Source organism: Scardinius erythrophthalmus, assembly GCF_964197995.2.
Source record: "Scardinius erythrophthalmus genome assembly, chromosome: 18".
Lineage (NCBI taxonomy): Eukaryota > Metazoa > Chordata > Actinopteri > Cypriniformes > Leuciscidae > Scardinius > Scardinius erythrophthalmus.
In genome coordinates, this window is record NC_138238.1 from 11,448,609 (window position 1) to 11,461,995 (window position 13,387).

At 36.6% G+C, this 13,387-nt stretch overlaps 2 protein-coding genes across 3 annotated transcripts in view; one reads left to right on the top strand and one right to left on the bottom strand.

The window, feature by feature from the left end:
- LOC308706863 (uncharacterized protein) overlaps window positions 1-4,611 on the top strand; it is a 22,526-nt gene extending 17,915 nt beyond the window's left edge. Inside the window, exons 12-22 of the mRNA XM_081392729.1 lie at window positions 892-945; window positions 1,074-1,189; window positions 1,333-1,419; window positions 1,510-1,555; window positions 1,731-1,814; window positions 1,918-2,034; window positions 2,142-2,206; window positions 2,607-2,705; window positions 3,099-3,188; window positions 3,786-3,912; window positions 4,014-4,611. Coding sequence (XP_081248855.1) covers window positions 892-945; window positions 1,074-1,189; window positions 1,333-1,419; window positions 1,510-1,555; window positions 1,731-1,814; window positions 1,918-2,034; window positions 2,142-2,206; window positions 2,607-2,705; window positions 3,099-3,188; window positions 3,786-3,912; window positions 4,014-4,073 — 945 coding nt within the window. The 3' untranslated portion in view covers window positions 4,074-4,611. The remainder of the gene's footprint in view (window positions 1-891; window positions 946-1,073; window positions 1,190-1,332; window positions 1,420-1,509; window positions 1,556-1,730; window positions 1,815-1,917; window positions 2,035-2,141; window positions 2,207-2,606; window positions 2,706-3,098; window positions 3,189-3,785; window positions 3,913-4,013) is intronic.
- dclre1a (DNA cross-link repair 1A (PSO2 homolog, S. cerevisiae)) lies at window positions 231-13,270 on the bottom strand. Of its 2 annotated transcripts, XR_014032161.1 has the most exons (11): window positions 12,607-13,270; window positions 10,674-12,086; window positions 10,312-10,445; window positions 9,557-9,675; window positions 9,260-9,403; window positions 8,979-9,124; window positions 8,390-8,544; window positions 6,404-6,542; window positions 5,148-5,360; window positions 2,123-2,171; window positions 231-2,023 (listed from the first exon to the last, which is right to left on the bottom strand). XR_014032161.1 is itself a non-coding variant. In XM_081393702.1 (9 exons), exons 1-9 carry the CDS (start codon window positions 12,998-13,000, stop codon window positions 5,149-5,151), a joined length of 2,856 nt encoding a protein of 951 aa, XP_081249828.1. In that variant the 5' UTR covers window positions 13,001-13,270; the 3' UTR covers window positions 4,819-5,148. The 2 variants fall into 2 exon arrangements, 1 of the variants encoding a protein (XP_081249828.1); XM_081393702.1 differs by lacking the exons at window positions 231-2,023; window positions 2,123-2,171 and having other exon boundaries at window positions 4,819-5,360.
- Window positions 13,271-13,387: the final 117 nt, after the last annotated feature.

The following is a 13,387-nucleotide window of genomic DNA, read 5'->3' on the forward strand; positions in this document are numbered from 1 at the left end:
GAAAATGGAAGGAATTTGCGTAAATAACCACAGCTATCTGCATCGCTTTTAGTCATTACCAGTAATAATCTGCTAGTTTCGATTAAAAAAAATTCTGTACACCAAAAAAAAATGCTTTCAATAAAGGGAGGACTGTTTGGTGACATAACTAGAAACTCCTCCTTCAAAGACAAAATGAGTCTGGCTTCCTTCAACATCATAACATTCATTCTGAAAACAGGACAGCGGTAAGGAGGACACTGTTTTAATTGCAACACATACAGTAGTGAAGGTAATGTATTTATTGCAGGTCTACTGATCTTATGACTTCCTGGTTTTATTTCTTTACAGTGCTTTCTTACAGTTCTGCAGGACACAAAAGAAGATATTTTGAAGAATGTTTAAACTGTTTTTGTACAAAACAACATTAGACCCACTGAATTTCATTGTATGGACTTTTTTTTTTTTTTTTTAAGATCTCCTTTTGTGTTCCACAAAAATAAAGCATATAAGTTTGTAATGACATGAGGGTGACTAAACAACAAGATTTTAGCTTTAGTGGGTGAACCGTCCCTTTAAGGTCTGGTGTAAAGATCATAGTTTTTTTTACTTTATGAATACATTTGTGTAAAATAGCTACAGCAGTGTGGTTTTTTTCTATTTAATAAATTCTCAAGCATTAATCATTACTTAACAATTGTCTGATGTGTGTGAGGAAGACATCACTCACAACACATATCATGTCTGTTTTAGCAGAGTCAACGTCATCCAAATGTCAAGCCATAAATCAGGTATGTCTGAAATTTATTTCGAACAATATAGAATGACTGGAACCAGAATGGAATTGAAAAGAGATCAGAAGAAAACATTTGTCTAATTGTCTGGTTGATCACATGTACTCTTCTGCAACAGATTCTAATACTTCATGTCACAATGAAGCAGCTGAGGAAAAAGAAGTATACTCAGGTTATCTGTACAAGTCCCCTCCTGCTGGCCAAATAAAAATTAAGGTATAATATTTAGATTTCCTAAACACAAATATCAGCAGTTTGCATGTATTATCTCTGTATATCAAGTTTCATTGTCCATTGCAGAAAGCATGGAAGCGTCGCTTCTTTGTGCTCGCAAAGACAAAAGACAGCAGCCATGAGCTAAAATACTACAAAACCACTGAGAGAGACAGTTATATAAAATCCATTGTGGTTTCCACGTAAGACAAAATCTGCTGAATGCTTTTCAAATGAGTAAAAACGGTATGCAATTATATAATCATTTTCTTTTATGTAGCATCACACAGCTGTATATGCGCCCTCAATCGCATTCAGCTTTTGAATGGATCTGCAAAAACTTCAGGTGCTCTTCATCCTTTGTGCTCTTTATGAAAGCAGAAGATCCCAAAGAGAAGGTCCAAAGAGAATATTTATTCATTGGAGAAACCAGGTTTGCTATGACTGTCATTACTTTACCATAAAGGCTAGTAAATAAAGGCTAGTAGTTGTAGTGCTGTTATATGTGCTCTGTTGTTTTCAGTGAGGAGGTGGATAGATGGTTCAGTGCTTTATCCGGGGTTTCGAAGGTTAGACATTCTACGTTTTGCCTAATATGAAAAGCTGTTATCAGTATGCTCTCTTTGAAAAAATCATTCATTATATATTTTACTTTTTTTTAAATATATTGCAATTTCATATATTTTTATAATTTTCAATGTAATTTGATGAGACTTACAGTTAATTTTCAAATTGTGTTAATAGAATATCAAATCTGAGTCACAAACTGAACCTCAGATCAAGGCAGAATCCAACTCTAGTGACCGAAACCTCCGTGACACTGAAGAGGTAACTCATCAACATTGCTTTCACATGCTTGTGTGTGACTGTAATTCAGTCCCCATAACTCTTGTCAGCATTATTTCTGAGTATTACCTCTTCTCAACTGTAGACTAAAGATGATAGTCGACCCCCACTGCCTCCAAAGAGGAAGTCAGCATCTAAAGTTGTTACCACTCAGCATGGTCCATGTAGCCAACCACCCAACGACAGTCCATCTGCAACAGAGGTATTGTATAGTTAAACCAATAAAAACAGGCTCTCACTTATAAAAACCAAACACTTACATTCATTTTGACTTTAAAAAACCAACATACCTTTGTTTTATGTATTCAGGTGTATAACGAGATGAAAAAAGAGGAAACCCTAGATGAGAACAGCAAAGAGGACACATCATCAAGGTATGGCAAACTTATTCTAGATTTAAATGTCCTTTACCTCTCTTTAAGTTGTTAGACAGTGATTGTTGTTCCTCAGGTAAAATTACTCTTTAGATTTAAATCCATTTGTGTCCTTCTTGAATAAGCATGAGGTGGTCTAATAGGCCAATTTGTCTTTGATTTGCTGCTCATTTGATTTCCATCTTTTAAAATTGTTAATGTTGCAATGAATGTATGAAAGCTTGTTTGTGGTAATCAAGAGTCATTTTGCAGTCTTTTATAAATGTACTCAGCATGCAGATGAGTTCGCTGATTTTAGACGCCTGATTTTATAAACTCACAGGCTTTGTGCAGTAATGTTTTACTGGCTGCTGACTGGTGCTGCAAATAATAAATTATATTTATTTACTTCTCTCTCAAGGCAGAGTGTGACTGGTTCATCTGAAGGCAGTCTTTTGGATTCTATCACAAAAGCCTTAAATTCTTTGACACAGCAAACTGAGTCGACTAAGTCAGATAGGTACAAAACACCCTAGAGGATAAATCTGAAGCTTAGTAGTTTTATTTTCTGTAACTTTCTGCACCACCATAATGGGTCGTCAATCAATGTCATCCCAGAATTTGTGTAACGCAAGAAACCAGAACAATAATAACTCTGAAAACTCTTGCTGTGACTTCAATGAAAACTGTGCCTCCATTAAGCTAAACTGGTCAGTTCCAGACAAGAGTATATCTCTAGTATTTGGAATATGTCTCTAGTACTATCTAAATATACCTTAGTATGAAGAGCAATTCAATGAAAAACAACTGTTTGAAAATATCTGAAAACTGTAGAAATTAATTGTCAATCAACTGTGGTTATGAAATTGCGGTGGACTCAAGTTACATTTTGACAATGTTTTCCATTCCTCAGTGAAACGCACACCATTGTCGAGAAGGAAATCTGTGTAAGTCATCGTGAGCTGAACAGCTTGATCTTTACAGAGGAGGCGGGCAAACCATGGTACAGTTCTCACTGATAAATTAAGAAAAGTCATTGCTTCAAAAATACTCTATCCGCTGGAAGACTTCAAATGTTGAGCTGACCCCAAAAGTGTCATGCCCATGTGCCCTCTGGTTTTTGAGTTCATGCAAGTTTGCTTGGATGTATGTAACATCAACAATTAGCCTATACAATATTAGGGCTGGGCATTGTATTGTATCTTTCAACATAATTTCTGGCATTCATTCATTAATTCGCTTGAACTGTCTGTCACACCACATTAATTAGCGCCAAAATGGTATTTATAGTTTGAATTTCGTTATAAAACTGACAGAATTTGTTTCATATCAAAAATAATAAAGCTTATCTCGATTTATGAGGTGCGCTACAATGTTCCATTCATTCATCAACTGAAAACAGCATAGACTGAAAAGATCGATCCTTGGGATTTAAGAATCAAATCGATATCGGTTCTTCAAAATGAGAATCGATTAAAATCGACACATAATTTATCCAGCCCTACTATCTGTCTATACACCTCTATATGTGCATGTATGCGTGAAATACTTCTTATGTTTAAGTTGTGTTATTTTCCTCCACATCTCTTTTCCTCTCCAGTGTGTCTGAGTGTCAGACAAACTCATGTCTGTTCCAGAAGGGGGATCAGATCCTGGCTGTCAATGACCTGTTGACAGACACAGTGGAGGAGATGCACAGATACCTAAAAAGACTTAGCAAGGATGAGGTAGTCATAAGTCAAGAGTACAAGAATGCTTTTGTAATAATCAGGGCTACAATATAACTATAGTTAATTTTTTTTATTTATTTTTTTCGCTCCCCCTCCAGGTAAAACTGACCATCCGACGGCTCTCAAGCTCCGTTCCTCTACATTCTGAACCCTGCTGAGAACAAAAACTAAACGACCTAATCTCAGAGAACGTTATTTATCTTCTTCATCTGATTTTTCAGGCCCCGGCTATTCTCTCTTCATCAAGTTTCTCATGCACTTTTTTCTCAGTGAGTAACTAGCAGCACTGAGCTGGAGATCAGTTGATGGTTGTTTAAAACAAAATGAGCTGATGAAAGTGTTTATAACTTCTAGACTCGCTGGTGGAGATTTCTAAAACTATGCTTCACTGGAATTTATGATTTGTTAGTGCCAGATCAAACAACCCAGGTCATCAGGTTGTACATACAGGTTGTCAAAAGTAAAACAAGTAGCTTTTGTTTTCCTGTGCAGCCTAGACGAAGGCTTGCTGAGTTCATGTTCTACTAAATCTAACTAAAGAGGAAAGACCTGTTATACTTTTACAGAATAGTGAAAAATGAATAATAGAAACAAATTTACAACTTTCTTCTACAGTAGCAGAAAATAAATGTTGGGATTACAGATATGTTGAACAGTATTTTGATGTTATTTTTAACTGCCTGTGAATCTGTGTACTGAAACTGCAATTAACTGCAGTATATTCTGTAACCACATGGTGGCAAACTGACACAAATTGAATTATTTAAAAACTTAATCTTGTGATTCTTATATCTTGAATTCTGATTACTTCCAGCATTTAAATTCACAGCAAAGTGTCTTGGTTTGTTAAATAATGTGTTTATCAAATTTGCTTGTATGTGCACAAGAATAAAATAAAAATATGCAATTCAGAAAACAAAACCATTAGTACACGTATTACACGAGTGTAGAGTGAAAAGAATTTATTTCCTTAAGAAACTTAGAGTAAAAAAAAACCCTCCTTAAATAAGAGGGCATATATGTGGTCCATTGCCACTGGCAAGGTAAAAACAGGCAAGGGAGCCAATAATAAAATGAAACACTGTTAACCGTTGTGCAACCAGCACAATGGCAGGTTGAAGAAGTCCCTTCTTTTCAAATGTGAGAAGGCAGCCCAAGACACTTAGTGGTCCAGTAAATAAAGGCACCATCTGACTGTTCGGTCAAAGGTTTGATTGTGGATGTCAGTTTACTTTATTGCCTTGTTCCACAGCTTGAGCTTCTCGGGGCACATGGTGTCGAGCTAAGGTTTCTGGGTTCGGTCTGCCACTCATAGAAGAAGCCCTCCATGGCTTTCCTGCTCCTCCAGCTGCCCACATTCACAGTGGGGATGATCTTTTTCGGCTGCAGCCACTGCACGAAACGCTTCAGCTCTAAATAACTGCTGTGCTCGCTGTAGGGAATACCTGGAATAGATAAGTACAGAGTGGGAAAGTATCTTTCAAAATCTTTGAGATGCTGAGAAAACCTATTTACACAAAAATAGGTTTTTGCCATCGTCAAAAGTTTGTGAACCAACAATGATTTCTGCTGCTTAAGCAGAGTCATATTCCAACCTTTTGCACCATTATTTTACAAATATATAGTGTCTTTGTGTAAAGACCTGAAATAAGCACAAATTCCCATTAATTCCTACGTCGGATGTCTCAGATTCCAGCAGAGCTTGTGAAATGAGATGCATCTAGTGCTTGAGGCAGCACCTGGTTCGGCTGAAAGACCGCTGATATTCTGAAATTAAAACCCTGGGCTTGCAAAATCTGACATCTTGAGTTTTTCTCTGGGTCAAATCACATCTGCTGATTCTGTTAATACAAGGCATGCTGTTCTTAGCCTGAGACAACATTCAGCATTTCCTACAACTGCAGTAAGGGCGAAAAAAAAAAGAAATACAATGTAATTACATTTCACATACAAAGCCATTAGGTATAATCTTGTCAGTTAGTGGAACAGAATGTTGCGTCTACACTGAAAATCAGTTTAATAGAAAGCAATCCTTTCTATAATCTTATTAAGGAAAGGATGGTGTGACATATCAATCAAATATAACGTGATTTCTGCATTTATTTATTTATTTATTGTTGGTAAAGGCCTATAATAAAGCAAAATGGAGCAAACCTATTAAATCGCCATAACGGTTAAATGGAGTAAAAATGATAAGGTGTTCTTTATTCGCTTTGTCAAATGCCTTATTTCCATTTTGATTTAAAAGGATGACAAAAATACTCATTTAGCTTAGGGCTCTTAAAGTCACCAGACAAACAGTAAGGAGGAAAAGTTGGAGGAATATTTGGAGGGTATTTTTTTTCCTCTTATAAAATCAAAATGCAAATACGGTATTACAGAAACAACCCCTTCTGTTGTACATCCACTTCTCTAACTGCACTTGCTATAACGACTCAGATAAATACAATCATTTTATTAAATCCTTTATAAATAGGCTGACACATACCATAGATACTGATGTTCCCTTGGGTCTGAGGTTGAATGTCTTCCACTCTCACAGTTTGGTTGAAGGTCCAGCCTGTGGGTTTGAAGGCCACTAGCTGGTCATACTTCCTGGAGAACTTATTCAAGTGTGTCCGCAGGTTCTGTACAGTCAAGAAAGGGCGGTTGTGAAAACATGAAAGGAAAAAATGAAAATAAAAAAAATAATTGCATCTAGTCATAAACATTTAGGCTGGCTAGTTTAATTGCAAGTTATAAAGTCTCAATTCTGAGGGACAAAAGTCGGCTCGTAATTCTGACATTTTCTTACAATTGCAAGTTTATATTTCACAATTCTGACTTTATAACTCGCAATTGCGAGTTTTTCTCACACATATAGCACGAGATGTAAACTTGCAAGTGCTAGAAAAAAAATGTCAAGTGTAAGAAGTCACATTTACCTTTTTTTTTTTATTCAGTGGTAGAAACAAGCTTCCATAGCACATGTGCTGCCATGAATATTTATTTTTTCTTCTAGGATAAGGCAACGCAGTCTCACGAATAATTATGAGAAATGTGTAATCAATGTACTACAGTGTTTCGACAAGTCACATTCTGTGAAATTACAGCACTCATAGCAGAGGGAACAGTTTAACCAGTGTTTGTTGAGGTGCAGTTACATGAAATCCATTTTATGCATGTTCCATTTCACATCCGTTTTATGGTATTCCACACAGGCTACACACGGTCACAGTTAGATTCATATTAAGTAATTTTCTTTAGATTTGAAGCAGAGTTTATTTAGTTAGTTTTTTGCCACTCCAATAAAATCACTGGGTCTTATATGGCTGAAAAAAAGTTCTGGCTACGCCCCTGTGCAAACGTAATAAATCCAAATGTAAATACACAATGCTGTTGTTTGGGGTCAATAAGATTTTTTATTTAAAGAAATTAATATTATACATATTATGTTTCCTTATATGCAGGAAAAAATGCTTTAAATTAATTAAAAGTGGCAGTAAAGACTTTTATAATTTTACAAAAGATTTTCACTGTTTCCACAAAAATATTAAGCAGCATAACTTTTCAACATTGATGATAATAAAAAAAAAAAATATTTGAGCATCACATTTCTGAAGGATCATGTGACACTGAAGATTGGAGTAATGGCTTCAGAAAATGCAGCTTTGCCATAACAGGAATAAAAAAAATTAATAAAAAAAACATTTTAAAATATATAAAATATTCAAAAAGATACTTTGTTTTAAATTGTAATATTTCACAATATTACTGTTTTACTGTATATTTGGTGAGCATAAGAGACTTTTCAATTTTTTTTAAATCTTACTCACTCCAAACTTTTAAATGGTAGTGTATCTGGCAAAAACTTACAGGGTAATCAAAGTCAAATGATGCCACATTGCAATCACATTCTTTCTTTCTATCAATTTACATAATTACTTTTCACTGTTGCTGCAAAAGAAAATTTTGTGCAATCTACAATTAACCTCGCCATGAAATTTTTCCTCCTTCCTGTCATGGGCATTTAAACACGTTTCTCATTGGGAACAGCTCCAATATTGCTCTGAATCAACATCTACATTGGCATGTGTGAGAAAAGTGGAGTATAATGGTTTAGTGCACATCATATGACTAATCTTTATTATCTCATTAGAATTTACTTTCAGTCAGACTCAATCAGTGCTACCGCTGCCAGGACTGCTGCGTTGGCACTTGGTCTCTGTAATTAGAATCCTAATTTTTTCCTCCTACATTAGCATAAACTCGCTGTCAAGGAAAATTTAAGATAACACTGAACGCTGCATAAATTTTAAACTCCAAATTGAATAAGTAAACATCGCCTCATTGATTGTGTTTCGCATAATCAGCTCTTTTTACAAGCTTATGATCTCAAACAGCAAAAATTGCAGATGAAAAAAACTGCATTTCCTAATTTATAACTGACATATGAGAAACACATCGAAGAAGTTTTTAATGTAGTTAAACTCACTTTAAAATTGAGCTGCATCATAGGTAGCACATGCACCTGGGCCGCCTGCCAGTCTGTAGTGATGCGCCAGCCAATCTCCTCGGACTCCAGGCAGCTCATGGTGTTATACTTATCCTTGGACAAACATACTTTAGAGCCTAACACTTCCGATACAGCTAGAGGAACAGGTGGGACAGGTAAAAAAAAAATGTTATCTCTATATACACAAGGACTGAAAATCAACCTATTGGGATTTGGAAAGAAGTTATAATTAAGCAAGACAGTCAAAAGAGATTTCATATTACTGGTGAACAGAGATAACACTACTGTATGTGATCAGAGCTTTAGAAGTAAATGGGCATAGGACATTAATCATGGATGCATCTTGTAAAATGAACAGGAAGCCAGTCAGACAAACTGCTGAACAGGAACATTTCAAAGGCAAGTTAGGACAGCATCTGCAAACTATTTTTTAATTTTTTTATATGAGCCTCATTCATGATAGTCACGGTTTATAGAAAGGCGATCAATCTGTCCTTTCAAGAGTGGATAAAGAAGCACAAGGTCTACAAAAGGTCTGGGCAAAGCAGGACAACATATTCTCACTCACCTAGAAAGACCTTCTCTTTCCCAACTGAGTAGGTGCCACACACCACAAGTGTACGAGGGTTCAGCGTGACCTGTTCAAAAGCTGTGTTTACAGCAAAGGTGATGACTTCCTGTTGAGTGGGAAAGGTATACTCTGGACTGCAATACCTATGTAAGATAAGATTTTTTAAACCTATTAATATCCGTCTCAGTTGATGTGATGTAATGTGGTCAGCAGAGACACACTGACACAAGAGAAACAGAAAGCAGAACAGAAACTAGCTTTGTTAGTAGGGAACTCACGTTGTGTCTAGATAGAGGGTCTGTATCCTGAGACCCTGCAGCTCTGGGTAACGCTCCATGGACGGATCAGCCCGGAAGTCACCGGTGTGGAGTACCTTCTGGCCATCTGGCAGCACAAATAGCAACATGGCTGCCCCAGGACAACTAGGGGGGGGGAGAAACAGGTATAGTAATTAAGGTCTTACTCTGTATGAACAGTCCAAACAATAATAAAGCTATGAAAATAAAAAAAATAGGGTCCTGCAAAAAAGAAATAAAATTGGCTTCAAACATTCATTAGTTAGAAGATACACTCACTGATTAGCATCCAGGAGAGTGACCTTCACTCCTTGTACTATACACTCTGTGTTCATTGGGAGAACATGAACATACTGCTCATCCACCTTCAGCTTGGTCTTCACAAGGTTACCAGTTACCTGCCAGGATTAACACCATTTTGTCATGAAAACACCCTGACACTATCATTGAGGGGAAAAAATTAAAAACATTTCTCTACAGATTTAAGACATTTTACGCATTTTCCAAGTCCCCTTATAATGGCAGTGAAGGTTGTCCTGACCCTTAGAATTAGACATCAATTGACATATAAATCTGAGGTTTTACGCTAATGTGTTGACAATTCTGATATAAAAACCACAACATTTCTGCAGCTTAAAGGGATAGTTCACCCAAAAACAAAAACTCTGACATAATTTACTCATCCTCAGGTTGATCAAAATTGTATGAATTTCTTTCTTATGTGGAGCATAAAAGAAGATAGAGAAATAGTTGTTTTTGCATACAACAGAAGTCAATGGTCTCCAGTTGTTTGGTTCCAAATGTTCTTCAAAACATCTTCCTTTGTGTTTCGCAGAAGAAAGGTTTGGAACAAATCATGTCAATTTTTTTTATTTTTGGGTAAACTACAATACCCCTTTAGTTTCTTGGAAGGGAGATTTTAATTTTGAATGTTAGAGTATTTCTACTTTACAAGTAAAACTCTTCTGTTTCTAAATAGCAAGGAAAATTCGTTTTTTATGATTTTTAAAGTGAAATGAGGCAGGAAGACATACTTTGTTACAATAGATGGGCAAGATGGAGTTTTTCTTCAAGCCACCGTAGTGGTCCGAGTGGAAGTGAGTGAGAAAGTAGGCTGTGATGCCTTCAACAGTCCCATACTGAAAAGCATCCACAGCAAATCCAGTTCCTGAACAGAGAAATATCATATTATAGTATCCAAAGTACAATCGACTAAAACATTGTCCCTCAAGCTAAACAACAAAGCTATATCTTAGCAAAAATTAAATAAATTCACACACAATCTGGTACATAAAAATTCTGGCACAGCTTATAAAACATGAAGTATAAGTGCTTATGTAATCAAAACAATTGGTATTGAATAGGTCAAAACAAAAGCCTTAAGCGCTTCACAAACCAGGAATTTTCTTGTAGAACGGACAGCGCTTGGGCTCCTTGGGATCTCCATCTGTCGCTATTCCTCTGTTCCATCTCTTCCACCCCTCTGCCCTCCCTCCTCTTTTTCCTTCTGTTTGCGTGGGCCTAGTCATATCATCTTCTGCAGCAGGCAAGACACTGGACACTTCAGATGGTGCTTTGGTCTTCCTACGCCGTCTACCCTGGTGCCTGGCGTCTTCCCCCTGAGCTTCTGAAATCCTCGCTTTCCTAGGCCCTTGCTGATCAGCCTCTCTGACCGTTGCCTTCACTTCCTCCTCAGCCTTTTTTTCACTTAAAGGCTTCAGGCCAAAAAACACTCCAATGTCTGTTTGCTTTAAACCAGAGGGACCTGTCTTATTCTGAGTCCTCCTAGGAGCCATAGACGGTGTTTTCTGAGTTAGGGCTGTTTGGGTGGAAGACAATTCTTGGTTTATGAAAGTGGCGTTAACTTCTTCATGAGGTGAAGCCAAACTGTTGACACGTGCAGGATTAGATATACGATCCCGAAGATGCTCTAATACCAAACTTTGGGGTGACTGTAGCAGAGAGTTTGGACCTTCATTGTTTGTTGTGGCATGTTTTCTCATTGATTGAGTTCTCTGCTGAAACGCTCCATCAGAAACACCTGTGGAATTGGAAGTGGTCGGGTGATTATCAGGTGCTAACGATGTCTGCAGTTTCTCACAGGTGTTTAATAAGTTTTTGCCTGACCCATGTTTCCTGTTCCCAGTCTCATATTGGTCCAGCATATCAAAGAAGAGATCATCATCGTCATCGCTGAACAGTTTAAGAGAATCATCATCAACTTCATTTTCATCTTCCTGCAATGCCGTACTGTGAAACTGTATCTCTTTATTGTTTTTTTGCATCCTGTGCTCCTCATCCACATCTGGAAGTTCGGAGAGTGGAGAGTAGGAGATATAATCATCATTATTACATTCAAAGAGCTCTTCTTTAACCTCATTAGTCTGTGTCTGAACAGCACTGTGAACACAATGTTCCTTGACTGGAGATGGAATTGTCATACTCGACTCTTGCGATGAATTCTGGGACTGAGATCTTTTGATGGAAGGAGACCAGCCTTTCTTTTTCTTGATATCCTCAGTGTTAGGGGAACGCAAAAGCAGCAGAGCATTGCTCTGGGTGGGAGTTCCCTTTGGCACATCACCGGAGGATGAGTTTTGGCTGGATGAAGCAGATATATTTAAAGCACTGTACACTGAGCTCTCTGTACCATTTGTGGGAGCAACATTATTATGTGACTTCAAGCTGAAGTCTGAGATGCCTTGAACCGTGCAGTCGTTCAACGCTCGACTCTGAGCGAGCAGAGTGTGGTTGTGCCTCTTGTAATGATTGGGAATGGAGGACGTACATTGAAGACCATCTGGACATTCTGTAACATTAGAAGGCAGAAAAAGTTTAAAAAAAAATTTTCTTAAATATTATACGTTTTCTCACAAACATTGAACATTAAGGTTTCTCACACACCCAATTCATGGATAATTTTAATAATGACGGAGTTCTCAAACCTTAGGATCAATTAATTTTTTAATTCAAATAACAAATACTATGCAACAAAACCTATATATATATATATATATATATATATATATATATATATATATATATATATATATATATATATATATATATATTAGTGCTTTCAAATTGATTAATCACATCTAACATAAAAGTTTTTGTTTATATAATGTGTATATATATATATATATACACATTATATAAACAAAAACTTTTATGTTAGATGTGATTAATCAATTTGAAAGCACTAATATATATATATATATATATATATATATATATATATATATATATATATATATATATATATATGTATGTATATGTGTGTGTGTGTGTGTGTGTGTGTGTGTGTGTGTGACACATAAAAACATTACCTTTACAATTGTCAACAGGGGTATCTAAGCATTCTGCAACATGCCATTGTTGAGACTGAACCACCAAAAGGGAAAATGGCATTTGACAGACAGGGCAGAAGCCTCCTGACTGAGTGTCTGTATCCTGGACATCCTGAGAAAGTGTCCCACCATGATTCACGTCCACAGATTCTGAGCTTACAGTGTAAATGGGAGCAGTATTGCTATTCTGGTCAAAATCAGTGTGTGTTTCATCATTGTTGACTTTTGTTTTTTGCACTGATGTCCCAGGGTTGCTATCCTTTCTCCTCTTTGTCCCACGTTCCCTTGATATCTGTGATTTGCAGCTTCGTTTTTTGGTCTTCTTAAGAGGTTTATAATTCCAGATGTCATTCTCAGAGCCGCTCTGTGACATTTGTAAACATTAAGTTAACAGATTCTACTGGTTTGTTCTGATTAACACAGTTGTTTCGTAACATCACATTCATGGTCTCCTAATACAAAAAAATCGCAACCGCACAAAGACCGTATCATGCAGAACTTAATCCCGAAATAAAAAGCGCATTTTGTTAAAGTATTTTAACAAAAACCGTTCATATTAGTTGAGAAATAAAAACCGACCACTATCTTCCGTCATTGACTCATTGCACTTACCGCCAACGTTGAAAGAATTTATTTTCACATTGATGTTCGCATTTTCCATATTGCATAACATCTCCGGTAATCCCAGAAGGCATCCAGGACCTTTATTTACACATTTATTAAACCCATTATTTTTAGTAGTTCGACGAATATATTAACT

Excerpts from the sequence above, each read along its gene's own strand:
- dclre1a (XM_081393702.1), bottom strand. The coding sequence starts at position 13,000 with ATGTCACAGAGCGGCTCTGAGAATGACATCTGGAATTATAAACCTCTT. Across the intron at positions 10,446-10,673 it reads GTTCTACAAGAAAATTCCTG|GAACTGGATTTGCTGTGGAT; the intron begins GTTTGTGAAGCG and ends TTCTCTGTTCAG. Across the intron at positions 9,676-10,311 it reads TGCCCATCTATTGTAACAAA|GTAACTGGTAACCTTGTGAA; the intron begins GTATGTCTTCCT and ends TAATCCTGGCAG.